The following is a 27,284-nucleotide window of genomic DNA, read 5'->3' on the forward strand; positions in this document are numbered from 1 at the left end:
AGGGTGCAGCTGCTTCTTGACTTTGTCTTGCTTGAATTCAGGAATTGCTATTCAAACGTGTGTAATAGATTATATGACTGCTTTCACTGTGAGTGTTGTTTGGAATATATCGCTCATTCCGATTGCTGTTCGTTGCTAATGACTTTCAGAGTAAAGCATCTGATACTTTTTTTTTAAGAAAACCCTGGAGCTTGTAACTGAATTTCTTGATGGCCTCCTTTTGATCCATTTTTATAAGGGTTCAGCTTCTCTGGAAGAAAGGCTTGGAGAGCCAGGGAGGCTCTAGAGGCATCTCCTGTGGCCAGTGCCTTGAAAGAGAAAGGAGCGTCTGCTGAAAGATTTAGGATGGATTGCTATACTGATCAAAAAACCTAAGATGTTCTTCATGCGTTTAATCTTCTAGACCTACTACTTCTAGACTTCTCTGGAATCTCTGTTCCTGACTTTTTATCTACAGAGGACACTGATGCTTCTTTGACTGTTTCGCACTGAGGACTTGGGTAATTATCCCTGTGATGGTCATGCAGAGTCTGGCACTGGAACAGATCACAATAAACAAAACTTTAGTTGGCTCAGAGTAGAGAAACTTGCAGCCAATATAAGGGTACAGTCCAAAAAAACTCCTTTCCTAATTTGAGACACTAACATCTCTGTGGCCCCAAACAAAAAACCGTTGCGCCGCTATTAGTGGAAGACAGCTGTATTTCTTCCTGTGCTTCTTCCCATAGAGTGAAAAAGGGCAGTGATAATCCGAGGATTTTCAGAGGGGTCTACAGTTTTTCAGAGAGGTCATGATGGGCATACTAGGTTTTTGGTTTGTAGGTGGGTGTTGTGTTTTGGTTTTCCCCCACTTGCTTTTTTTGATGCTTCCACAGTCTTTATTCATACTAGTGTGGATGGTAATAATAAAGTAAACTACCTTCTGCAAAGACAAGGCTCTCGGCTTCTAGAGAAGGCTACAAGGCAAACTCATTCAGCTTAATTTATAGAAAGGTAAGAAATATTTTTACAAGTATATTCAGATTTTACTGAGATCTAAGCATTCAGCCTCATAAGTCTATTTATATCAGTCTCTAATACAATTAAGGAATAAGTTACAGATTTTCCAGGAATGGAACATATTTGCTAATATGTTATGAAAGTTGACTCTGGATATAAAGGCCGTGGCACCTGACATTGGTATGAGATCTCTGTTGTAGTTTCAACCGTTAATTGCTTCAATAGTGGCCTAGTCATTCAATGACCATGGAGAATATGTTCTCCTTAGAAGCAAATATTTTTCCTCCTTTGCTCTTGAAATCTTGTGTAGCCATATCTCAGGGAAAACCCGTGGTGTCTTCTTGTGAAGTGGAGCGTTACTACAGTTTTCTCAGCTTTGTCGTTAGCACCAGCCCTCTGAATTCCCCTTCTGCAACACAGGGTTTGTAGACATAGTGTACGATGTCACCTTTGTCTAATGCAATGATTGAGCCCAGTGGACCTTCTTTAGAAGTGACTCTGATTCTTCTGTAAAACAAGCTGTGCAAACAGCCTGTAGCTTGGGTAATATGCCTGACTTGCAAGATTTAATGTTGCTATTTCACATGCATTGTTGGAAAGCAAGAAAAGACCTCTCCTTGATGCAAGTTGCCATTTAGCTGATGGGGCTAACTGCAGCCTCTTAAATATTAAAACAATATTCTTGTATACTGACTTCCCTTATCAGAGAAATGCTATGACACTTCTCTACAGGATTTTCTTGTAAATGAAAAGTTTTGGAACATGCATAGAGTTGTGGCTCTGGTCTGTGATTGGTGTATTTTCTTTGCAAGGAACTGGTTCAGGCTTTTCTCAAATTCCTGTGATATGACCAGATTTGTAAAAATTATCTGATGCTTGTGTGCTGACTGTGTGAATGTCTTTCTAGAGACTTATCTCTGATTGCTGGTTGTTACTGTTGTATGTTTGATCATCACCTGAAAAAGTGAATAATTTCTTCATGCTTCTTCATTGTGATACTGACCTGTCTGGGATACTTGCCCTTGCTGAGGAAATATGGGCTTTTTCTGAACCTGCTCAGGCTGCACGTGATGCCTATCAATAGACATTGTTTATGCCTATTGATGCTGATCAGAGGAGGTACTCTGTGCTTCTGCCATCCTTCCCATTACAGCAGAACTCCTATAAAGTCTTTTCCATGTTTTTTTGTTCCATTGTGGAGCCTTCCTCATGCCTTGAATCCTAAAGATTTGGATAGCCTGACTTAATCCATGGCAGCCTGCGTCCTCTATTTTATACCTGTGAGGGCAGAATACAATGAGGACAAGCTTACTCTGGCAGCTAACCAGAGGGATCACTGGAATATAGGCTCTTAAAGCTTGGCTGAGATTTACTTTACAGCAATGCTATACTTATGATAAAGTCTAGCCCTAAATTATTGGCAGAAGTGGACTTGAACTCTTAATCTGAACAAATACATGATTAACTTTCTTCCCAGAAACCTTATCCAAGGCAAAGTGAAAACGTGTGGATTTGAATTCCTGATTATATTGTCCAGCTGAGAGGATACAAGCAGAAAATGTTTGAGGATGATCTTTCTCCACCTAGTGGGAGTCTTGATGCAATAAAGTTTGCTACCAGGTGATAAACAGGGACCCTCCTGGAGGCTGCTCAAACTGAGTTTATGTAGTGCCTCTTGTTATCTCTTCGCATTTCCCATGTAGCAGTACCTGTAAGTCTTGGCAGCTCTGAGCTCTGTGTATTTTGATGCTACTCTTTTCCAGAATTGACTTCAGCCACTCTTTAGATTAAAACTACTGTGCTGTTGAAAGCCATTTGCTCATGAGAAGGGACAGCACCAGTGTGAAAAACATTAGAAGAGAATCCTTCTAACCAGACAATATGAGGCTGTGAAATCTACTGACTGTTGATGTGTCGCTGCTTTTTCTTTAATCAGTTAAGATTCGAGTTGTGACTGCCACTACAGATTATGTACTAACTTGCAGTACGTTAGGAGGTCTGAGGTGCTTGGATGTGGTTATTTGAGATATTGCTGTGTCAAGAAACAGTTTTGTTTATCATAACAAGTGAACAAACCAAAAATAGTGTGGTTGCAAACAGTTCATTCCAAGCAATATTAGCAGTAGGTAAGTTAGTCTCTTCTGTGAATGCTGAAGCTTCAGAGCGGGGTTATAGCTTTTTTTTTAATTTTTCTGTAGTGGTGTTCAAGTAAGACTACAGAAACACCTCTTTACTCCCATTTTACGAGTAGATTAAACCAATCCTGATCTAACTAATGTCTTAAATTTTTATCAGTTGCGAGAGTCTAGAAAATCCTACTTACGGACAGTATCTCAGTGCTGTGACTAAGTGTTTCTCCGTCATAATGTGTGATATCACTGGACACAGAAATGCTTTTTGCTGTAGATTTGCTCATGATGTCTTTTAAAGGCTTGTAACTGGAAGCATTACTAGACAGCAGTGAATTTTTGGAACTGCAGGGTACTACCTATAGTGTGAAAATAGAAGTGGTGCAGCTGGGATTCTGCTCATGTAGTACACGTGTGGTTATCTGGCAGACACAGAGATTGTAACATTAAATTAGAATCATAGAATGGTTAGAGGTGGCAGGGACCTCAAAGATCATTCTCATAGTTTTTGTTGATCAAAATTGGGGCATATGTTTCAGCAGTTGAGTATAATTTCTTGATGTACTTCTGCAGAGAGCTGTGAAATTTGTGTGTATATCTGTTGCCTGGCTAACTACTGGTAAGCAGCTTCAGGGCTTCTAATGAAGTTATGGAAGGAGAACTTTTCTTGATTTAAGTTAAACATGGAAGCATGTTTATAAAAATGCTAAAGTTAGCTCTAGGGATAGGAAATAAAATTAAAAAGGTGCGGAAGGAGTCCAGTACCCAAACCCACTCAAACTCAGTAATATGTATTAATGATTCTTTTCGCCTTTTATGTTTCTGTAAGTGTGAAACTTCGTAATAAATTAGACCAATACCACATGCAAGAACTGCTGTACTGGATCAGAATGAAATTATCTAGCCCAGTTTCTTGCTGTTGTTGGTGGCTAGCAGGAGATGCACTAGGGAAGACCTAAGATCAGGGTGAACACAGTAATACTTCCTGGGATACTTTCTGATAGCAGTCCTTAAGACTATGGACTTCCCCAGCCCAGGAAGTGTCTAGCCCAGCCACTTCCTTGGCAGTATATTTTCAGCTTAATAGTATTTGAGCTACTCACTTTACACTGCGTCTTCTGCCCTGGTCAGCTTGTCTGATTATTTTTACATTCTGTCATCTGCAACCTTTGATAGCAAGGAGTTTCATGGTTTAACCAGGCACAGTGTTTGGTTTTTTTTGTGTGTGTGTATATACGTGTGTGTATATATATGAAAAAGTAACATATATAAAGGTGAACATATGCATGTTCTCTGTTTCTCTTCCGTTCTACTTGTGTACCCACAGTACTCTTTTTCCAGTGGGTCAATTTTGTTCCTTATGATACATTTGGTAATTCTTGTTATTTCTTCTGTATTTGCTAGTTCTTTCTTCATGTGGGGAGAGGAAAGCAGAGTTGTTCTGAGTACAGGATGCCAGTGCACTGTAGACTTTTACAGTGATGTTGTTTGGTGCTCTTTTCCTAATTATTCCTTGTATTTAGTTTGGCTTTGGACAGTGTCTGCTGAGCCGACGTTATAGGAGATACTTAGGAGAGCTCAGAGAGCTTGTTCCTTAAAATTGCTAAGTAGATTGGCTCATCATTGTGCTCATTTAGAAGTCATTTTTCCTCTGTTGCATCATTTGGCGTTTAGCAACAATGTATTTCATACTATTTTATCACTTCAATCTCATGAGATCCTTCAGACTTCCGTGCTGGTCTTAAATGGCAAGTCCCTTGGTGCAGTAACTTTTGTCTGCTTCTTCCTTGCTTTCTTTTTCAGATTACTAATAAATAGAATGACTTATGTCTGTGATATCAGAGCTTCCATGATTGACTTCCCTGGTTATTTCTTTTGTTTCCAAGTTATTAAAATCCATTCTTAATCCATAAGAGGACAGATGCTTCTCATGACTGCTTAGCTTCTTCAGAGAGCTCAGCAGAACCCTATTGAACGCCTTTTTGAAATTTAAAGGGAGAACAAAATTGTTCTGGTCCACATGATCTGTGACTTTCCTCAAAAAATTATTTGTGGGAGATGACTTGTCTCGCTATGAGCAGTTGGATACTTTTTTGTTTTGACTGCCTGTTAACTCTAGCTTTAACTAGCGTGATCGTTGAACTTGATTATAGGCTAAATCTTAAAAGCTGCAGGCTTTGCGGTATTTGTTCACACCTGGAGAATCCAATGTGTTTCTGTTTATGAATGGATGGTTAATACCTGACTGGAAGGTGAAATAATGTGCAGTACTGAAAGTACCAGTGTACCTCTGAGTCTGTAAACTGAATGGGAGGAGAGGCAAAGAAATTCAAGCTACTTATTTTCTCTGAAATATCTTAACACTTTTCTAAGTAAAACATTTCCCTTCAGTAAAGGACAAGTATGCAAAGTCCCTTCTAAAACATTTTTACTACTAATTCCTCCTCTTAAAAATCTGCTACTGCAGCTACCTGCTAAAAAGGATCTGTGTATACATTAGCAAAAGTTCTGAAGTTCGGATTGGTAGGTAAGAACTGTGCTTCTCGCTTCTCAGTTGCCTGATCAATGTGTATGACTGACCAGACCTAGTGAAAGTAAACCTTCCAAACTAAGCTTGCAGAGACAAACCCAGTCAAACTCTTAAGCAAAACGGCTTTACAAATAAATATAGCTCTCTTGTACAAAATATTTGTGAAGAACTTGTCCTTTGCCTTAGTGAAATTTGAATCAAATTTGTCTGATGAAGCATTAATTATGTTTGGTTTTATAAATTTGCACTCATTTGTAACAAGTACGGTTTGTATTGAAAACAGTTATCAGATAAAGAATGAATGTGCAGGTAATGAGAGGAAGACTCTTTGCCAATTTTTCAGGCCATGTGTATTAACACATTGGGGCTTTTACAATTATATTCTAATAAATAGAGGCAAGAAATCCCAGTTCTAGACTACTGTTTAATATATTCAGGATTTCTGTAGTGTTTAATGACTGGGAATGGCAATTCATGTGTCAGTGTTCTGTGACTGGTTGCTGGCTGTCACTAACTTTCCAAAACTGTGTGTTTTCCTTGAAAATTGAAACTGCAACTTAACATTAACTTTGGCTTGATGATCCTAAAGAGAAATTCTGGCTTTGTTCTTTCTGTGCTGAATCAGGAACACTTTGAACCAGGGGATGGTTTTGTGGTTTTTTTTTCTCCTTTTTATTTTCCCCTCACCTCCCAAGCCCCATGTCAAGAAATGACTGGACAAAATGTAATGGCTTATTTTTACATCAGACCTTAATTTGGAAATTTCATGGTGTTGTCAGGTATTGCAGTCATCTGCATTATGTCTGCTCTGTACCAGTGAGCTCTTGACTAAAGCATTGTCAAAAAAATGTGATGTACATGAAGAGAAATTACTGCTGAGTTACTTGATTTTTTTTTTTTGTGTTAAAAAAAGCTATTCATCTTGGGTTTTGACCATATGTAACTAGAGTCATTAAAAGGCAAAGTATTTGATTCAGACTTGAAAATGTTTTAAATGGTATATTGTAAAAAATAGATATGATATACTGATAGAGTATACCACAAACTCTGTCAGAAGCTGTTATTGATCCAGCGGTTTTCTTTGTACTCCCTTCTACACAGAGGAGTGGCAGCAGCTGCGCTATTACTCCTACACCATATCTCTGAGTCCAGAAATATAAAGTGATTCAATAATTTTAAAATTTAACTTTTACTGTCTCTATTCTGTTCCTCACCTTCTCAAGAATGTCTTGTGTGGTGATTAGCACTTCTTCCTTACTCTCTTGCTGTCATCTTCAGTTAAAGCCAAGAGGTCTAGTTAGTAGCCACCTGCTGAGGTTCCTGCTCATAGGGCCAACCTTGGCATGGGAACTTCTGCCTTGAGAAGAGAGAGGTAAAGTGTGATTCCTGCTAGCTTTCCAGGGGAGCAGTTTCAGCTCTGGAGAAGGGGTATCTGGAGTTCTCTCCATTGTTTTCTGACTCTTTTTAAAGAATGTATGTTTTCTTATATACACATTGAGCTGCTTTTCTCTTACTATTTTTTTTTCCTTTTGAGATCTATAGAAACTTTCAGGAGTGAGACATGTTTCCTGCTGATAGTGAATCTGTACCATTCAGACTATTCTGGTTATCACAGTTCTTATTTAAATAAGTCTTTTGAAGGCTTCATGGCATCCAGTAGGACGCTTTGAATTGTCAGGAATAAAGCTACAGCCTAGAGAATGAGAAGATGATTTGAGATCTTCATAAAGCATCCATGTAATTCCAGAGTGAAATGAAGATCGAGAATTACTGTGGTTATTTTTTTCATAAGTTAAGGCTAGACTTAAAGTACAAACTACTACTAGAACCAAGGGGGAGGCACTGACCTAGGTGCGTTGCAGTTTCTGACCAGGGAAGTGATGAAGTAGTAGTTTGTTTTTTACTTGTATAAGAATAAGTAGACATGTTCAATTTAGTACCCTATGTGGCTCTTGATTTGTTAATCAACGTGTCACACAGCATACTTCACATCAGTTCTCTAATCTCTGGCATCAGTTGCCAGTGAGTTTCACGATAGCGTTGTGGGCACTGAGGAGTACATGGACTTTAACAAAGAGTTTTTATTCTTCCGAGCTCAATGCTTTGCATTATTACTTGATTAGGAGAAGCACTCAAGCTGGAATCACTGCTCATCCAGAACCTATAGATGAATTGTGTAAGGCTTTCTCTGTGCAGATTTCTCAGTCTTAAGACTTGTTTTGGTGCTTCTCTCCCCTCCAACACAGCTAAAAAGTCTTTATTCTTTTGTGGATTATGGAAGAACACGGGAGACCTAATACCGTTGTTGCTAAGAAAACAATAATTAGGCTGATATTATGTTGATGTTTACTGTTTAAAATGTCTTGAAAAATGCATAATAGGTCTGTCGTTCTGCAATACTTAAAGGTCAAGTTATCCTTTTGTTCTGTCCTGAAAATGTTGAACAACTGCAGGAGTTGAAGCCTAGAATATATATACCTTAATTGAGAAGATGGGGAGAAAACAAATCAACATTAAGTAGTATATCATCCATTTTCTGATGGTTGTTTTAAACAAATTGAGAATTATTTAAAATGTCTTCTCTCAGATTTTCCAGTGTCTTAGTTTATGCTTTCCTAATTTCAAGGATGCTACTGAAGTGAACTGAGGGGTTGTTGTTAGCACTGGCTGGATCTCCCATTCACTAAATCTGAAGTGTATTCAGCTGTGTTATTAAGCTTTGGAGTGAATATCTTAGTTTTATTCATGTCTTGGTAACATGGTGAAAAGGGTTACCTAGTACATTCACTTAATACTCTTTCTGTAGCATCTCAAGCAGTCAGTGGAATTACGAACAATGTTCAAGGGGGCTCTCGGCTAGAGGCAAGGGTGCTCCATCTTCCCCGCTTGTGCATAAACAGAAAATTTACTGCTTGCCATGTGTTGTGTTTTTTAATAGTACTAATATGTGGCTGATAACGCTTTTCTGTTTTTTATCACTTAATATTGCTGTGACAACTCAGCAATTCCTAAGGGAGAGTTGAGTAATTAGGAAGGTTCCTGACATACTTAGCAGGTAGAGACAAGAAGACACAACCTGTGATCATCCAGTCTTTCATTTTATACCTAGTTTTCTACAAGTTATTTTGGGATTTCTTATGGGTTAAAGGAATACATGTGCATCTTTATAATGCATGATGCTACAAATAAGAATGTGTATCTCTTTGGTGTGATCGGCTTTTATCCCCCTATTGTGTCTGTCTTCTCCCTTGCCACCAGCAGCTTTTACTTTTAGTATTGTCCTCAAGATAATTTCAGAAGTGTGTGTGTTAGCTACTGGATACCGTTCGCCTAAGAACAAAAGTTAGTGCTGCATTTTTAACAATTAAAGATCCTTGAATTTTTGTAAAAAACCCAAAGAGAAAAATTTGATTTATAGTGCACCTTAGTTCCAAGGGCATTTTCCTTAGTTACGCTGTCTGTGGAAGGTTACAGTTTCTGTAACTCCTTCTCCATAGGCAAATAATAGATAATCCTTTTCCTACAGAAGAATGTATTTACCTAATAGATAATTAAAAAATCTCTGGAGATCTGTTTGCAGGAGGCTTAACTGAATATTCTTTTTCCTTCATTTACATAATATAAATATCCAGGAATAAGTAAGAAAACTGGTTACAAGGTTTTTGTGCTGGATAGTACAACTATAATTACTGAGTACAGCTGGAAAGATGCTGCAGTGATCTTGTTCATGCTGCACTACGAAAATGCAAGTGAGAGGGTTTTTTAATGTAAAAGCTGAGCTGTTCTTTAATGCAAGTTTTTTTTTAAAAAAAATGCATATGCTTCTTTCTCAGCATACGGCATTGATGGTTCTCTGTGTCAGATTGTACTTCAGTGACGATATGACTCTTGCTCTTCAGGCATCCTTTTAGATCAGACTAGTTGTAATATTAAGTGTATGTGAGTTAATGCAGCTGGAGCAGCAGGTCAAAAATAAGACCTTCTGGTAAATTATCCAGAAGGTGATTGCTGCTGGCAGGATGTTGCAAACTGGGTTATAGTCAAATACAGTCTTGGAACCTCAATTGGGGGTGGTTTGTTGTTTTTTTTTTTCTTTTTTCTTCCTCCTGTGTGTGAGAGTTTCTGGATCATCTCTCTTTAAAGGCTGTGGAGCTCCTCAGAGCTGAGCTTTTCTTTATAATTGGATCTGGGAATACTGGCCATCGTTATTAAGTATGCAGTTTAATACAAGCTAGCACAAGAAGTTTTCATTATAGAATAGCATGTTCTTACTTCTCCAATGAAGAAAGAAACAGACTGATAAAAACTCTAGTAGCTGGAAGCCTGGAGCAAACACTGATTTTCTCTTCTTTTGGCATCCGAGGAAAATGTGAGTAGGCTGAAGGGTACCAGGGAGACTGATGAAAAGTGGGAGATGGTGAGAGGAATGCCTTGGAGACAGGCAGAGTGCTGAGCTGTGTCATGGGAGAGGGAGGACAACAGCCTGAGCTGCTGTGCGAAGGGAAAGGGTAGCACTGGTGTGGTGACTTGGGCAGCATGTTGTGGTTTTTGGGTTGTGGGGCTTTTTTTTTTAAGTGGTCCATAGGTCATGTCTCAAGTTTGTTTGCTCAACTCCCCCATCAAAATCAGTTATAATGTAAGTCTTCTACTTAGTGATCTTTGTGACTTAAATTAGCCTTTCCTCTAGTTGTCAATGTATTCAACATATAATCAGTGCACACTGATACTAGTACTGAGTTCTAGCATTAGTTGTACTAGTAGAATTCAAAAGGTAAAGAACTGAAATCCATTTACCTGCTGAACCAGCCTTTCTTAAAGGCACAGCCAGGTCATTTCACTTTAATTTACTAGTTCAATGATGTGTTCACTTTCACTGGAGGAACCGATTCTCTTAAGGTGAAAAAGCTTTTTTCTTTTTTTACCCTCAGGAAAGGAAAATGAGGATATGCTATACTAGTTCTGAAATCTTGAAGGATTTGGAGATATAACCTACTGTTAACATTGCTACTTTTAGATAACTTAATTGGTTTTAAGTTTTGTGAACACACCGTCTTACTGTACTTACATGCTTACATACAAGCACATCTAAGAGTTTTTAAAGTAGCAAAGCGTACAAAAGTCATACGAAGTCCATGTAGATTTTTAAAAAGTTACTAAATGCATCAAGGATATTGTATTAAGAAACAAACCCTCCAATATCAGAACAACATATTACATACTGAAACAGCAACAGCTGAAGTGTGGGTAATGCAGACTTTCTGCTGAGTTAGTTTTTTTAAAAGAGCTTTGTTTAGTTGTAGATCACCATATATAATGGTTGTCAATAGAAAAAAATATACTTTGTAGTTGAAAAGTTAAAATCACTTTAAATTGAAGCAAGAATTAACTTGCAGTTTCTTGAAATCTAATGATTATAAGTCATAGTGATTAAAAGGCAGCAGAAGGAAAAGAAATTCATAGATGAGTGAGATGTACAAAGTCATGGTTCAGGAGTTTGCAACATGGGATAAGTTGAAGCTTAAAGCTGTTCCAGCCAGCATCCCCAAATTTATTTAGGAAAGGAGCAATGAAACATCTGTGTCTGGGGTTTTTAATCTGTAGAGGTAGAAGCACTGAAAAACTGGGTGTTGGAGACTTCTGTGAAACAGATGGAGGTGCAGGTCAGTGAGGTCAAACTGCCATCACTCACCTGGCCTCTGTGCCATGCTGTAAGGAGTTTGAGTGGCTGAACAATGTTAGCTTGTTTATGTTATTAAAAACCTCAGTCTGATGGAGAATTCTGCTCTGGTGCTGAATATGCGTTATTATGTTATTGACTACCTTTACAATTAATGTCATATCACAAACAAATTACTGTATGTATATTCATAAACAAAGCTTTTAATCTCTAAGTCACCTTTTACAAAATACTTTGTTGTTCCAAAGTACTATTCTAACTGTCTGATAGTGCTTCTGTGCTAGAATGTGACTCTTCTACAATTAAATCAATACGGTAGTTTTCAAACACAGAAAACTGGTATACTAGGATGTGGGAAGCATAGGAGTTTTCCAATGCTAGTCGTGCTTTACAGATTTACAAGGAGGACAAGCATGTGCTTTAGTATGTATCACTTGACTGGGGACTAAATAGAACGCAGCATTATGGAAAAATTGAACTATGGTACGCTGATGGGTAGGTACCTCGACTACAGAATGAGTGTTTTGTGCTAGAGTGCTGTGTGAACAGAATAAAGACTCTCCATTCCCCAGATAGCCTGTTTAATAGCTGCCTGTGGTTGCTGCATGATTGGCAAGCTGATCTGTCTAGATCTTTCTGACGGTGACTGGTTCTCTGAAGAAAAAGTACAGTAAATGGAGTAGCACCCTTTTTCCCAGTAATGAGATATTGAGGGAGTTCAGAATAGTTCAGATAGAACGTATTTCATGTTTAACAGGAGCTGATGGATCTGGTTTTTGACAGATTTTTTTGCATGATATGTTATGGTCTCCGCAATGTTCTTTGGCAACAATTTGTAATACATAACTTGCTGTATACAAATCTATGTAGGTATGGCTATTTTGTTTCACCTGTTGCTTGAGCATCTCCTGCTGTGTCCTGAGGAGTTGAAAATAATCGTGCTGGAATATGTTTACCAATATTAGATGGTCACAGTCTGTGACATATGCTTTTAAAATATTTAAGCTAATAAGTATACAGCCCGCTTTTAATTCATTATCCAAATGGTTTTGGCATATCATAGAATCATAGAATGGTTTGGGTTGGAAGGGACCTCAAAGATCATCTAGTTCCAACCCCCCTGCCATGGGCAGGAACACCTTCCAATACACCAGGTTGCTCAAAGCCTCATCCAACCTGGCCTTAAACACTTCCAGGGATGGGGCAGCCACAACTTCTCTGGGCGACCTGTTGCAGTGCCTCACCACTCTGAGTGAAGAATTTCTTCCTTATATCTAATCTAAATCTGCCCTCTTTCAATTTAAAGCCATTGCCCCTTGTCTTGTCACCATATACCCTTGTAAAAAGTCCCTCTCTCGCTTTCTTGTAGGCCTCCTTCAGGTACTGGAAGGCTGCAATAAGATCACCCCAGAGCCTTCTCTTCTTCAGGCTGAACAGCCCCAACTCTCTCAGTCTGTCTTCATAGCAGAGGTGCTCCAGCCCTCAGATGATCTTTGTGGTCCTCCTCGGGGCTTGCTCCAGCGGCTCCATGTCATTCTTGTGTTGGGGACTCCAGAGCTGAATGCAGTATTCCAGGTGGGGTCCCACAAGAGCTGAGCATAGGGGCAGAATCACCTCCCTCGACCTGCTGGCCACACTTCTTTGGATGCAGCCCAGGATACGGTTGGCTTTCTGGGCTGCAAGCGCACATTGCCGGCTCATGTTGAGCTTCCTGTTGACTAGCATTCCCAAGTCCTTTTCCTCAGGAAAGGACCAGCATTCTCCAGTCCTTTTCCTGCGCTCAATCCATTCTCTGCCCAGCCTGTACGTGTGCATGAGATTGACCATACATGTCTATGTATAGTGATGCTATAAGCACAAAAATGAAATGGGGACATGCAGAAAGAGAAAATAAGGAATACTAGCATTAAGTTCTAATGTGAATGAATGTGGGAAATTAATTTAGACAATTATAGAGCAATATTATGCTTTTAATTTCATTGAATTAGTTGACCTAGATGCTAGGATAGTATTGTCGTCTTGGATAATTGTGTCCAAAGCTTTATGTGCTCATGGATGAATTTATCAAAATCTTATTTGGCCTATTTTCTTTCTAAATAAAATTTAACGCCTTCATTCTGTTCATGACTTGTAAGAAAGTAATTTATTTGAGTAAATAATCTCCTACTTGGCTTTCATGTGTCACCGATAGTATGTAGCACTTTTATGTATAAAAGCTCTGCGTTCTATAACAATAAGCCTACAGTAACCAATTCTTGGTGCAGTTTAAATGAGAGAAAGACATCTTTTTGTGGAACATAACTTTCTTTGTCACATAACTCTCTTGAAATAGTTTGTTTTCACAGACGGTAATGATTAGTTCCCTTTTCTTTTAACAAGTGGTATCTGACTCTTCTATTAGGATGCCTTGAGGGCATTAGGTCAAAACTTACCTAGTGAATTCTTTGGCTGATTTTTTTTTTTTTTTTACTATTGCTGAATATGCTGCTGGAGCAGTTGCTACCCGTATGTGCTTGTTTCTACATCATCACTGTGCTGGTGCAGGCTTCTGCATGGCTGTATGATGAACTTGAAGGACTGACTTAGGTAAAATATGACCCAGCAAAAATAGTTACGTTTCAGTCTTGTTTGGTTCAAGTGACAGTGCAGTTGCTTATGCTGGCAGAATTCAAAGTCTGAAACTGTGAGAGTGAGCTCCCTGAGCACCTGCACGGAGGCTTAAAGCAGAAGAGTCTCTGGAGACTTCAGTTTTGACCCGTTTGAGCTAAATAACTCGGGGATAATCCTAGTCAGTGTAACAGTGGTTTTAGAAATACTGAGGTGACTACTTGATTCCTGATCATACTTTCTAAACATTCGGGCCTTTGTCTGCCTCTTACTTTTCTTACGGATTGTTTGTACTGAGATCAAAATGTATCTGCAGACCACAGACAGAATAACAAACGTTATTCCGAGAGAAGACATGAAACAAAATGGACTGTGCAGTTGCTGGGCATGATTTTGCAATTAGTAGTACAGTTTGCTTTAAGTTTTCAGCACAGTCAGGAAAAAGAAGTAGGAAGTGAACTTTCCCTCTGTCTCAAATGAAAATTAACTTGGATGAATTCAAGAGCCTGGTCGCTTGCCACTGACTGGTGCCACTTTGTTCTCAGTCAGTAAAAGAGCCATAAAACTTAGAGAAGCATAACCCATTTTCAGAAGTCCTGCCGTCTCCTGTATCGGTGTTGCTAACCAGGTGATTGTAAAATATCAGTGTATTTTGACGTGAGTGAAGGGCTGGAAGGAGAAAGGGATCACTCTCCTTGTGTAGTGCTCAAAAAAGTGACAGGCAAGTAGAGGGTAGCATATCAAAGAGGTGGCCTGGGAAAGTTCCCCAGATTTCTTCCAGATTGCGTGGATGACTTAAGACACAAGACCAGATATTTTCATGATTAGACCATCTGTCCATCATTTGGGACATGCATATGTGAACTTGCCCCAAATGGGTTCTCTGTGGGGCCCTGAACAATGTAACACGTTGGCTCTCCTTCAGTTCTATGTGCTTAAAAAAGTAAAAATGAGCTTTTCCCTGCAGGCCACCTGTGGAGGGTTTTGATGTAAACCTTCCAGTGGTCACTGCAATGCAGTGGAAGCGATAGCCTTTCTTACGTTCAGAGACTGCAGGAGGTGAAAGCTGCTTTCCTTTCAGAAGTCACCAGCGGGAAGTAGTGCTCCAGGCGTGGGCCTCGGGCCACTGTGTCCTTGTGCAGCCTGGAGGAGAGCACTGTGCTGACAGAACTGCTGCTGCTCCCCAGATTCCAGGAAGGAGTAACCCCGTACAGCTGCTGCTTGCAGTCTGCTCGCCTTTCTGCTTCCAGCTTGTATGTGGGATTACTGCAGAGGCGAAGTGTGGGAAGGGAACCGATCCTTCGGTAGGGTGGGAGCGAGGGTCTTGGGGGCCACCGTCTCTGTGGTGTTACACAGGCGTCACCCGCAGCGCTTTTTTGAGACTGCTCGGGGTTGATGGGCTTCAAAAGATACAAGGCCGTGGAAAAAAGTACAAGTTTCTGTTTGCGTAAGTTTAATGAGCCCTCACTAAAGGTTTAGTGCATAGACTCCGACCTGTTTCACTTCAAGTGTCAGGTATGTTTGAACTTTAAGTGAAACATTAGCTAACACATGTCTGGATTTTTCTCATCAAGAGGCCCTATGTCTCCAGATATTTTCTGGGATGCGAGTCCTTTACTCAGGTTTTTCATGACTAGATTTTGACAACTTTTGTCTGTGATGCTTTTAGTGTCTTAAAGCAAGTAGCAAGGTTGGATTCAGCCCATCATGTGAGAGGGAGAACATGTCTGTATTCCCTGGAGCTAGCTGCCCTCCTGGGGGAAGACTTAAAGGGACACGTTTACTAAAATGAACTGCTAGCAAGTGGAGATATTCTGGTGTCTGCTCTGGGGAGATGAGGGGGAGTGTGTGTCAAGCCTGTGCACTTAAGGAAAAAGAATGGATAACAAGCTAGTTGGTTTTCCCCTGCCCCATTTTATGACCTCTTTTACAATTAAATAGGGAAGATAAACTGCTGGAAGCTAAACTTACCTCAAGTGAAAAAGGGAAAGGCAGTATCTGTATCCTAAATGGACTAAAATCGCTAGCTATATTAAAAGTAAAACTGTGTATAGGTAAGTGCCCTCAAGTAGTAGGATCTCTCCTTCCTGACTGCAAAATTTGGAGGATTTCATCAAGAGACACATTTGTACAGTGAAGCTGATTAGACACAGCTGTCAAATCCACTATGTAAGCAATTTTAAAAGTTAATGGAAAATTATCTTTTTCTATTTTGCATATGTGTTTGGAAAGGAAAGGAACTTACTAGTTGGTATGGTGGAAGGAATAAGACACACCACTATATATTTCTATGTTTTGGTTATTATCTATTACAAATTCACTAAACAAAAAAGATGCTGCTGGACATTGTCCACCTCTGCTTCATCCCTGTGTGCATGAATGTTTTGGCAGAGTCTCCTGTAAACAGGATGTGGAGCTGTGAGAGCCCTGTTTGACTGCAGTTGTCAGTGTTTTGGAAAGCGTATGGACAAATTCTAGCTGCTTGTATCGTGTGTGCGTACACGCGCGCGCAACCTTCCTGTGTTGCTTCTCCTGAGATACTATTAATTTAATCTCTTTGAACTTGATCCCAAAGACCAAATACTCTGGATTAAAACCAGCCTGTAATATTGCCTTTTGTTTTTTGCCATTGCTGCATTACTTTTCCTGTGACGTTAATCTTGAATTGTTTGAAAAAGCCTTAAAGCTGACTAGTTAGTACGTGTTTCTTGGTAGTACTATATGAACAATGTTTTAATGATGTTGAAAAAACAAGCTTTGTTGCAGAGCTGAGACACAGACCTTGGTATATAAACCCTCCTGAAATGGAGACACACTTCGGTGGAGAATCTCTAAATGGGATGCTTGAATGGTTTTTTTCCAAGTAAATAAATATTGCCTCTTACTTAGTTTCAAGAAACATGGCACACAGCTGCTCTTTACTTCTTGTTGTAAAATAACGGACCATTTGCTGACTGAAACAAGCTATTGGCATTATTGCTAGCAGCTGCTGAACTCTTAGCGTTAACTTAAGCAGCCCATAAATGTTAATCATGTTGCAGTTTTCTTAGAACTTGTCTGCGCATCCCAGAGGCACTAGCTAATATGTCATGCTTTTTTCACATGAACTGATGACATTTTGTAGTGGAGATTCCAAATAGTAACTTCATAATTCAGTAGTTTTACTGTGGTGACTGAAGTTTCTGCAAAACTGCACTTTTAACTACAGCTTCGCTAGTACTAGTATAGCTTTATTTAGACATGTTTCAGTAGGCTCAATGCTGCTGAGCATGCGGTGGAATGAGTACACAGTCGAAGGGAATATGCTGTCTGCTTACTGACCTGTTGTTTGGAGATCTATGACAGTCAAATCCAGATCTAAACTGAACAAAATCGCTTCAGTTTATCCCATGTTTCAGTTTAAAGTCACTCTCTATTGTAATGGTTTTGTTGCTGTGCAAGTGTGAAAAGTTTACAGGAAATGTAAGAGTTGCTATAGAAATGTATATTAAGTTATCTGCATAATAAGCAATTAAATAATATGCTGTGGTCTTTTAACAGTCCCTCCCACTCTTCTGCCAGTGGGAATGTGTTCTTAAAAACAAGACAAAGCTCCCAAACAAACTAATCCTTTCCTTCCTTCAGGTCAGATTCTACTAGTGTTCTCTGTAAAAAAACAAACAACAACAACAACAAAAACCAACCAAACAAACAAAAAACCAAACAAACACAAACCCACAAAAAAAAAAACCACAAAAAAAACCCCACCACTGTTAAGGTCCCAGAACCTGGTTTTGAGCTTGTCAAAATGATTGTAAATGTAGCACTAATGAAAGCATAGATAATAAAGTAAAAGCTGCTGTGTTGTTTTAGAAGTTTAACTTTTTGATTTTAATCATTGTGTAGGTCAGAAAGAGGATAATGTTGTTGCTAGTGCATTCCATATAGAGAAATTATGCTTACTGCGTTTAAAATCCTTCTCTCATTTTTATGTGAACGTTAGTGGAACTTTTTCTCTCTAGGGCAGTGGTATATGTTTACCAGAACTGCTCTTTTGTGCCTCAAGGCATACTGCCTACCAAACCAGTTGAAATTGCAGTTAGTCTAAGCTTTTGATATTGGCCTGTGAATGCCAGATAGGTCTTAACTTCAGCACGACCTACAAAGCTATATATGTAGTCTCTGCTGTGTGTTTGGATGATGTTTTGGTTATATGCATGTATGCTGTTCCTCTTTAGAGTTCTCTCTTGGCTGCTTACAGAGGAGTTTGTGCCCCTGACAAGATGTACAGGACAGGGCCAAGTATTGCAGACTGATGTTGAACAGATCCTATCCTGTAAGGTGGGAGGTCCCAATTTGAGCTGGAACCTCTTGGGCTTTGCAAGATAGACTTCCTGCAAGGAAATGTAGTTTGGAGTGTGGAAGATCATAAACAGGACTAGCTTTTTTGTGGTTGTTAAAATATCACACCAAGTATATGTAAGGCTAACGCTACAACATACAGAAATCTGTGAGCAAGATTTTGATCTCAGAACATTCAGTCATCTTATTTCCAAGGACAGGAGTAAATGCCACTCTTCAAGTAGGTGGATGTGAGAATTTATGTTTGGTCTTGCTTCTAGAAGCCCAGAGGAAGATTGGATGGTACACAATCTAGTAGTTTTTGGTTACAAATGAAACAGAAAACTCCCTGGAAAAGCAGAGGGGACTCCAGATTGTGTGTGTGGTTAAATTAGAACTGCATGACTGATGTTTTGGGAAAGACATAATTGTAAAAAGAATTTTAGATTTTTTGTAAACTTTCAAGCTCACTTATTTGTAAAGTGGTGGTGTAGTTCATTACGGAAAGTAACTGACCATACAACTATCAGTTCTGGTCACATCTTTTTCAGTGGTTTTCAATGCGTTTCTAGTTTATTTCCCTCCTCCTCCAAGGTCCACCTGAAAATTCTGCTGTCGCCTTTTAATTCAGTCTCATCTATATGCATGTCTCATGCAGGAGATCAAGACAGCTCACTGAGATTAAATACAACTTCAAATATCCAGAGTGGTGCTTTAAATGAAAAAAGAAAGAAGAAAAACCTCAAACTGAGTATCTCAGTGATGCCTGTATATGCCTTGAGCCTGAAAGTAATTTTCTTGTGCCATATTCTTAAACTGACAGCATAGAAGCATGCACAAATGACTGGGTCCAAGAAATGAGTTAAGAAAATGATGACCTGAATTTTGATTCTCCTCAAAATTCTGATCCAGAAATACCTTATTGTGGCTGTACTCTAAGTTAAACACTTAGAGTTTTTTCAACCACATGCATATATTTGGGCTTTAGTGTGAATTGGGTGCTGATGAAAAGCATAAATGACTTATTGAAAGTTGTCTGACAGATGTAGAAATCCATGTACCTGACAAGTCTTGATTAATGCTATAGTCTGAAGACTAATCTCAGAGATTAATCTCTGGACCAAAAAATGAGATGGACAAAGAAACAAATCCTCCTGAGTAAGAAGCTTTCCTTGTTTGTTGGGTTTTGGGTTTTTTTTGATAATTCTGTAACCCTACTGAAAAGTGTGAATGTGTGACCTAAATGTTTTTCCAAATCAGTGACTGTTCAGAGTCTCTGAGTGAAGGAATAATTTGATCTTAAACGTGAGGTCCTGCATTCAAGGATTTGACTTTGGGTATGCAGAAGATTTCAAGAAAGCAATAAAGGAGCTGGCAGAACTTAGAAGCAATTCTTTGCAGCTATACAGTTTGAAACCCAAATAGGCTAGTGAACTGCTATTCAAGAAGCGCTTGCCTGTCCAGGTAGCTCTGGAGGTACATCACCAGTACCGTCTTTCATATTACTTGTGTGACTCATAAGTAGGAAGAGACACTCAAGTTTATTAGGGAGTAACTTGTGTGTTAGTGGATAATTTGTGTGGGGAGAAGGAAAGTGGTGAAGAACTGAAACATTAAAAGTGGCAAAAGAGAGGTTGTCGAAAGTACTAATCACTCTTTTTTTAAAATTTTTTTCTCTCTTGCAGACCTTCAAGTGCTGACCTTATCGGTCTATTAAGTTATTATAAACTTTTGCTGCTCTGCGAACATATAAAGATGTCTCGCAGCCCCGATGCTAAGGAAGACCCTGTGGAATGTCCCCTTTGCATGGAGCCTCTGGAAATTGATGACATCAACTTCTTCCCTTGCACCTGTGGCTACCAAATCTGTCGTTTCTGTTGGCATCGTATCCGCACTGATGAGAATGGACTTTGTCCTGCTTGCAGAAAGGTAAATATCCTGGAAACAGCAGCTTGTCTTGCACTTATCGCAAGGCTCTTGCATTGTGTTGGTACCAAAGACATCCTTTTCCTTCGGGGAAACATTCCTCTAGTCATGGCCTAGATCAAGGGTGAGGTGTTGGATCTTTCTGTCTGCATATGCGTTGAAGCTGTTGTGCAGCAGCTAGTCTTGTTTTGTTAAATTCAGAACTGGATTAAGAGGGGAAGCTGTGGATCAGAACCAAGGCATGCTGATTCTGGGAGAACTGCCAAAAAAACCCCAAATCCTTTGAGTTGGGGTGCTCATGCATTGACAAGTCTTTTCAGGAAGGACAGAGAGGATTGCAGCACCAGGGGTTTGCTGAGGGCCAAGGTTCAGCTAAACTAGCAGAGCTGTCTGAGGCAAGCTTATAAAGCACCTGCTTGTTTTGTTTGTGGCACTGGAGCTTTTAATCCATATTTTTCTGGACGCTAAACATGTAAAACCTTTGGAAAATACATCCAATGGTGTTAAACTTCAAAGCATTTCAAAATCTAGGCTAAGTCTGTTTGTCTAGTATTCTGATCTTGTTGCCAAATGCTTAAAGGTAGTACTTTGAGAGTCACACTTAATTTCTCCCTGTCTCTTTATTGATGTCTGGCTGATACTTTGGTTGGCCACAACTATAAACTTCAGCTTCACTAAGTTGCCTGCTTTTTCCTTTGAATTATTTTCCTCCTCCTTTTAGTGTTTTGCTTAACCTCATTATTTCCTGATCTTCGGTATTTAATAAAATTCTTTCTCAATATCTTCTTCTCTTTAATGGTTTCCCTTGACTTAACTTTCTTGCCTGGCCTTCCTCTTTTTGTAATCACAGCTACTTATGTCTCCTCTTTCTCCTGCTATTTAATCGTGATCCTGTCCTCAGTTTATGCCTTTGTTGGCTTCCTGTCTCATATTACAGCTCCCTTTTCAGACCCCAAGCAGTCTTACTTGGTCTTGCTATCTTTATTCACTGCCACAGCTTTTTATAAGCACTTCCAGTCATATTTTCCTGCTGCTCTTTTGGGCTTTGGCTACACTAGAGCTTTGACTGCTAACCTGTGTTTGAACACCTCTGCAAGCCTGAAGGCTCTTCCACAGCAGCATACGTTTGTTAACAAAGCGCACAGATTTTCTGAAATACTTGTGCTGTATGTTCTACAAGGAAGATCCACCTGTCGTCAGCCAGATCAGTCTCCACATGTGATACCTGCTGTAGATGCTGTATAGTAATTTTCATATTACAAGCAAATTCTGCTCTTCTGGTACAACATGAGATTTCTGGAATTTCCTTGTCTGTAAGTCGCTTGATTTACCTGGATTTATTATACCACTTTTTGCCAACAACTATTTGATTCATCTCTGGCTGTTTCTTATTGGAAGTTCGTGGAATATATCTGAAAAATCACAGAAGCAGCATGCTGTTCACTGCCTCTGGGTATCTGAATTATTTGAAATACGGATACTGCAACAGCTGAACTTTTTAATGTGGAATAATCTGGCATATGATTGGATGTGCAAATATTTTGCTGAATGGGATATAGTTTGCTCAGAAAAACAGTTTCAGAAAAAAAGCTAGAAGGAGTGCTGCAATTGGAATGAAGCACACTGACCATTTCAGGAGAAGAAGGAGAATTCTTTCACAATGGACGAGGATTATGTTGTCGATACTTTCTTCATCCATGGATTGCAAGATACTCTTGAGTAGAGTGGTACCTGTATTGCTGGATTGTAGGAGATATGCGTGGAGGAGGCTGAGGAATACACTCCTTTTGTGGCATAGACAGAGACATTGTGGTGCAGAGACCACAACAGGATTTTGGGAATAAATAATTTCAAGATACACAGTTGATGGCAGTATCAAATAAGTCTGAAGAAGCCACCTTTTGAAGTGTGCTGGACCTTCTGAACAAGGTATGTGTCTTTGCGTGCAGTGTGTCTAAATAGTTCCTGTCTGTATGTAGTACAGTTTTCTGGGGAAAATGTCTAAGCAGTTTTCTAATTCATATCTACTACGATGTGTATCTGTTGTGGCCACTTAAAACGCTGAAGCGCAAAAAATGGCAAAGCAACAAAATCTTTGCAGGAAAGTTTATAGTAGGTACTATGGTTTCAACAGGTGCATCGTGTATAATGCGTATACCACTGCAGGATACTTACTGCAAAATGGACTGAAAATAAACATATTTTAAAGCAAGACTGAGTATGTTATGCACAGTTACGTAATTGAAAACTGCTGTTTGTGCCAATGGTATTGAATGCAATGAGAATTTGATCACTAGTCTGTGGAGACGAGCAATGAACAAGTTCCCTATGCAGGGATTTTAGTTGAAAAGTTTGGGGGAGATTTTGGAAGAGTCTGTGATATGGCTATACACTGTAGTGGCACCTATGCCATTAGTTTCATATATGTTAAACATGCATTGCATATATACCATTATTTTCTTAAGCTTCTCTATTGTACTTCTAACTAAAAAGATGTTAGTTTGCAGTTTTTTCTGCCAAGGAGAACGTGCTTCTAACTGTTACATAGCTTAACACTGGCATGTGCAGAATGTGTTCAAATGGTTGCAGTCAATTGAGTTACTGTGTCTTAAGTTTCCTCCTGTTAGTAACAGTAGTAGACAAACATTTTCTTTGTTTTGGTTTGTGAAAGTAAGGTGCTAGTAAGATTTTAACTTGAATGCTGGTTGGAAACTAGTATTTGTTAGTCTTAACACATTAAAAGCTTTCTAAACTTTGTCTGAATGTTCTGAAATAGACTCAGAAATTGTTTCTGTTCGATTCATTAAATACAAAAAGTACTTCCTTAAAAAATAGAACTGACCTGCTTCGAGTTCCTGATGCCCTTCAGAATTGTAGGTGTAGTCAGTTGTAAGATGCTAAGCAAGCATTCCTGTTTTTTCCAGTCAATTAATTTCTTAACTGTGAGTGAAATAGCTACTAACTAGTCAAATTAGAATGAAAATACGCTGTCTTCAAAAGAGACTTCTGTAGCCAAAAGCTGGTTTACAGGTCACCAGACTCACTGGTTCTGGTTGATTTTTATCTTTGTGGTGATTTTTCTTTGCAGTGACTTTTCCTTAAAATTCAGCGGCCTAGGTACTGTGTGTCACAGGAATAATACGTACTGTTTCAGTTGCTTGTGTTGCTTTAATAGAGCGTAGCGCTTTCAGACCTTAGTGAGAGTTCCTGCAATTTTAAAATCCAACAATAAAAAAGCCTAGCTCCTTCACTTTTCTTAATTGCTTTGCCCTTCCACCAAATACTATAACTTGATACACAGCTGTTCCTGTGGTGTGGCTTTGCCATGTTCTCCAGTTCATTTATGTAGCGAGCTTTATTCCTCCTAGCACCTTGTGTTAGAGATGGAAAGAAATAGTAAACTGCTGCACTTATGACCAAGAAACTAACATGTTCTAAGCATGTTTTTGTCCATGTTTCTCCTCCTTCTGTGCAAGAGGAATACCTGGTGAGAATGCACAGTCTCCAAATGTCAGTTGTTTCCTCTGGTGCTTTTAATCCCACAACTGAGTAGTTTGGTGCAACAATTGATATTTAGAAATACATAGGAAACTGCTATTTTTTATTCTTGATATAAGTAGTATGGTGTATACTATGCGTAAACCTCATTGACTTTCTCTATATTTCTCATTTCAGAACCTATTCGATAGCAAGGCAACAACTGGGAAATGTTGGTACATCCATTGTGTGGAAGGAATGTGACCCATCTGGCAATGACAAAAGCAAAGTGCTTGATAAATCCTAGCTCAGCTTTCAACAACTGGGAAAATAATGGGGAAAAAAGTCTGAAAGAAAACAAAACTTAAATGACAAGACAAACTTAGTCAGGAAGACTGAGAATTCATCAAGGGCTGTCTCTGATTAAAGAAGCAAGACTGCAGAAGAGACATTCGAACTTTTGAAGTTCTTGTAGAACTGCCAGCAACTTACAGTTAGTGTGAACAAAATCTGGTCATTTTCCATGTTGACATATCTTGCTCAGGTGGCTTCCATGATTTTTAATGAAGAGGATTTTGTAACTTAAGTCAAGGGTGTCAGCTACACTTAGTGAATCAGTGATGTTGATGTCTCTTAATGTCTTGCATCTCAAAATACATAAAGGCTGATAATACTTGATGTAGCTAGTTTGCTTGGATATCAAATCCTCTACTAGCTAAGGAATCAGTGATACAGTTAAACAAGTATCTTATGCCTCCTGGATGGTGGGGAGCAGGAAAAGTGGTCATGTCAGTAGCTTTGCCACTTTAGCTGTTGCAAGGCCTGAGAGCTTCTGGTACCCGTGTTCCTCCCTCTACCACTATTTTGCAGGGTTCAACAGAGTAAACAGATGAAATGGTACTGTGAGATACATCAGCAGTCAATCCACCTTGCTTGGCCTTCAGAGCCACGTTCCACCAGCTTTCCCTGCATGCATTCTGTGTGTAGTTGAACTGTATCGTCTGAGTTCATGAACTTCAACACTGTGGGAAGCAATCACTCTGAAGATGAAATCATTTACTGTCGTATTTCTAGAATGACTTTGTGTCCATATTTGAAAGGAACAAGATTTCAAATACTTACTATTTTTTAGAATTAGCTTCTGAAATGTTGGTGCTGTGCTTACTTGCCTTCCTCTCTCCTTAAATGTGCAATGTCTCTTATCTGTCATCATGCCACACATGATATATAGATAGGAAAATAATCTATTCCTACTTAGGATTGGGGTTCTGATTTATTCTTGGAATTCAAGAGGTGCATGCAGATTCATTTACAAGTCCAGCAAGTCAGGATATCGCAACTACTCATATTCCTTAGAAGCATTAAACATGTCATAAGGGATAAACATACATATGAAACATTACATATATATAATACAGCTCTACAGTATCTAGTGAGAGCTTTTGATGATTCTGTTGCTCAAACAAGTGCTGTTACCTATGGTGACAAATCAACTTCTGCTACTTTTTAATGCTTGATGTCCTTATTCAGGCAGTCTTGTACTTTCTGCTGAGATGAAGACGTTTCTCTTTCCTGATTCTGAAATTGCTTTTCAGCTCTGTGCCTCCCAACAGTTGTTGTGCTTATCTGTACAAATACAACCTACTAGTTTTACTATGGACAAATAAACGTTCTGCTCAGAGTTATGCTTGAGCTACCCAGGATGTTTCCTGACTAATATTCAGGACTTTCAGTAGCAAATAGTTGTACAGAGAAGGAACATACTGTCTGACTTGCTTGTCATTTGAGAATATGCTCTTAATGTGGCTATACTTGGCAAGAAGGGAGCTAATGAACTTTGTCACTGTGTGCTGTAGTTTTCTTGGACCTTCAGGAGCCTTAATGAACCTACTGAAAACCATGAATTGGTTTCTTGCATAGTACCAGAGCAGCACACTTGCAAGCCTTGCCTTGTGTAGTGTGAGATGTGGAAAATGAATTAATCTCTGGAAGGATGGATTGTGGGTATGATACCACATCACTTGATGTAGGATGAGCCTACTTCTGGAACTTATAGTACTTCTGGAACTGTATCTGCCTTACACTGCTGCATTTGTTTTCCTCCCATCCCTACTTGAACTCAGCTTGACTGTGATAATTGAATTAACTCTTTGTGCCAAGCAGTCTTTCTCTTCCCTAAAACAGAACAATGTCTGTTCTTTATTCGACATGATTGACTAACACAGACTTTGAGAAGCTCTTCAAAGAAGTGAAATGCCTTGCAGAATTATTCTGCATCTCTGAAGTCCTCATGTGTGCATGTGTTAAAGTGTGCATGTGTTTAAACTCGAGATAATCATTGGCTATAGGTAATCTCAAATGACCTTACTAACAGGTCATTGCTCTTCATCAAGTATGTTGTGAAATCTGTGCACGATATTCAGTGTTACTTGTGAGTAACATAATTTAAAGAAATGGTATGGTTTCAACTGTTCTTCAAGGGTAACGTGAGTCCTTATTGTGCTTTCATGCTAAGGACTTAGTTGTGTACCTTTTGGCTACTGCTGAAGTATCTTAGCAGTTTAAATTCTTTTGTGATAATAAAAACATGTTCCAGAGGATTTCGTGTTTAACCATGAGATGCCATCTGCTGAAGTCACTGCAGTGTGTTTACAGATGTCTCAAGTATAGCATAACAATGCTCAACTTTAAACTCTTCAAACTGTAAAATGGATCTTGTTTTGTTTGGGGTTGTACTCAGAAGACTACCAGGTCTGAGCACTTGATGGATCTTCCAGTAGCATCATAAAAGTATGAGGAATATATGCTTTTAACCTAAACCTTATTTTCATCCACTGCTGTAGATTTTTCTCAGGTCATTTAGTATGACGACTAGTTTTGTATTTTACCATTAACAGAGGACAGTCAGGAAAAAGTTAAATTGATTTTTTTTTTTTAAGACTTGCACACTGAAACCTTTGGTTATGGTAGTACAAGCAAAGAACTTAGTTCAACATATTGGTGAGCTTAATTTCTTTATCTTAAGTCTTTCCTTAATGCACTTTTCCTGTATTTTTCTCATTTTTTACATTATCTCAGTGTTTAGAAACACTTCTTTTTGCTTGAGATGATGGTTTTATATATTTGCTTCTGTGCTTAGCATCGCTTTGTATATAAAGTGTGAAATCTGACTTTCCAGTCTGAGAAAACTGGGACAGGTAAGGAATAAGGGACTGCTTTGAGGAGTAATCTGGGACAGAGGACAGTGCACTGTAGTCTACAAGACCAGGCTAAGATAGTGCCTTTATAGCATGCTCTGCACGTATAGAACAATCTTTCTAGGTAACTCTGAGGACACTTGTACTTCTGCTAGGTACTTTTGAGATTAAAATCTACAGTTTTATGTCTGTGTTTGAGGAGTTATCTGTAGATGATAATCTTGAGGTTAAAAATGTACCTTTGTCCAGGGAAGACAAAGTCCAGGTTTCAAACTGGTACACAGGCTTGGCAAGAATATTGTTAAATCAGTATGCAGAAACTATATTGAAATCTATCTCTTCACTAGGAGAAGTTAACCATATAAAGATTGAGCTTTGTAATGGTGTTACTGTCTTGACCTTGGTGGGCCACTGAAATTACA

At 39.0% G+C, this 27,284-nt stretch overlaps 1 protein-coding gene across 1 annotated transcript in view; it reads left to right on the plus strand.

Annotated features, from left to right (window-relative positions):
* Positions 1-27,284, plus strand: part of CNOT4 (CCR4-NOT transcription complex subunit 4) — an 82,184-nt gene that overhangs the window by 17,390 nt on the left and 37,510 nt on the right. The window contains 1 exon segment of the mRNA XM_086610968.1: positions 19,948-20,191. Within this exon segment, the coding sequence (XP_086467094.1) occupies positions 20,018-20,191 (174 nt within the window). The 5' untranslated portion in view covers positions 19,948-20,017.

Source organism: Tauraco erythrolophus, chromosome 4, assembly GCF_009769465.1.
Source record: "Tauraco erythrolophus isolate bTauEry1 chromosome 4, bTauEry1.pri, whole genome shotgun sequence".
Lineage (NCBI taxonomy): Eukaryota > Metazoa > Chordata > Aves > Musophagiformes > Musophagidae > Tauraco > Tauraco erythrolophus.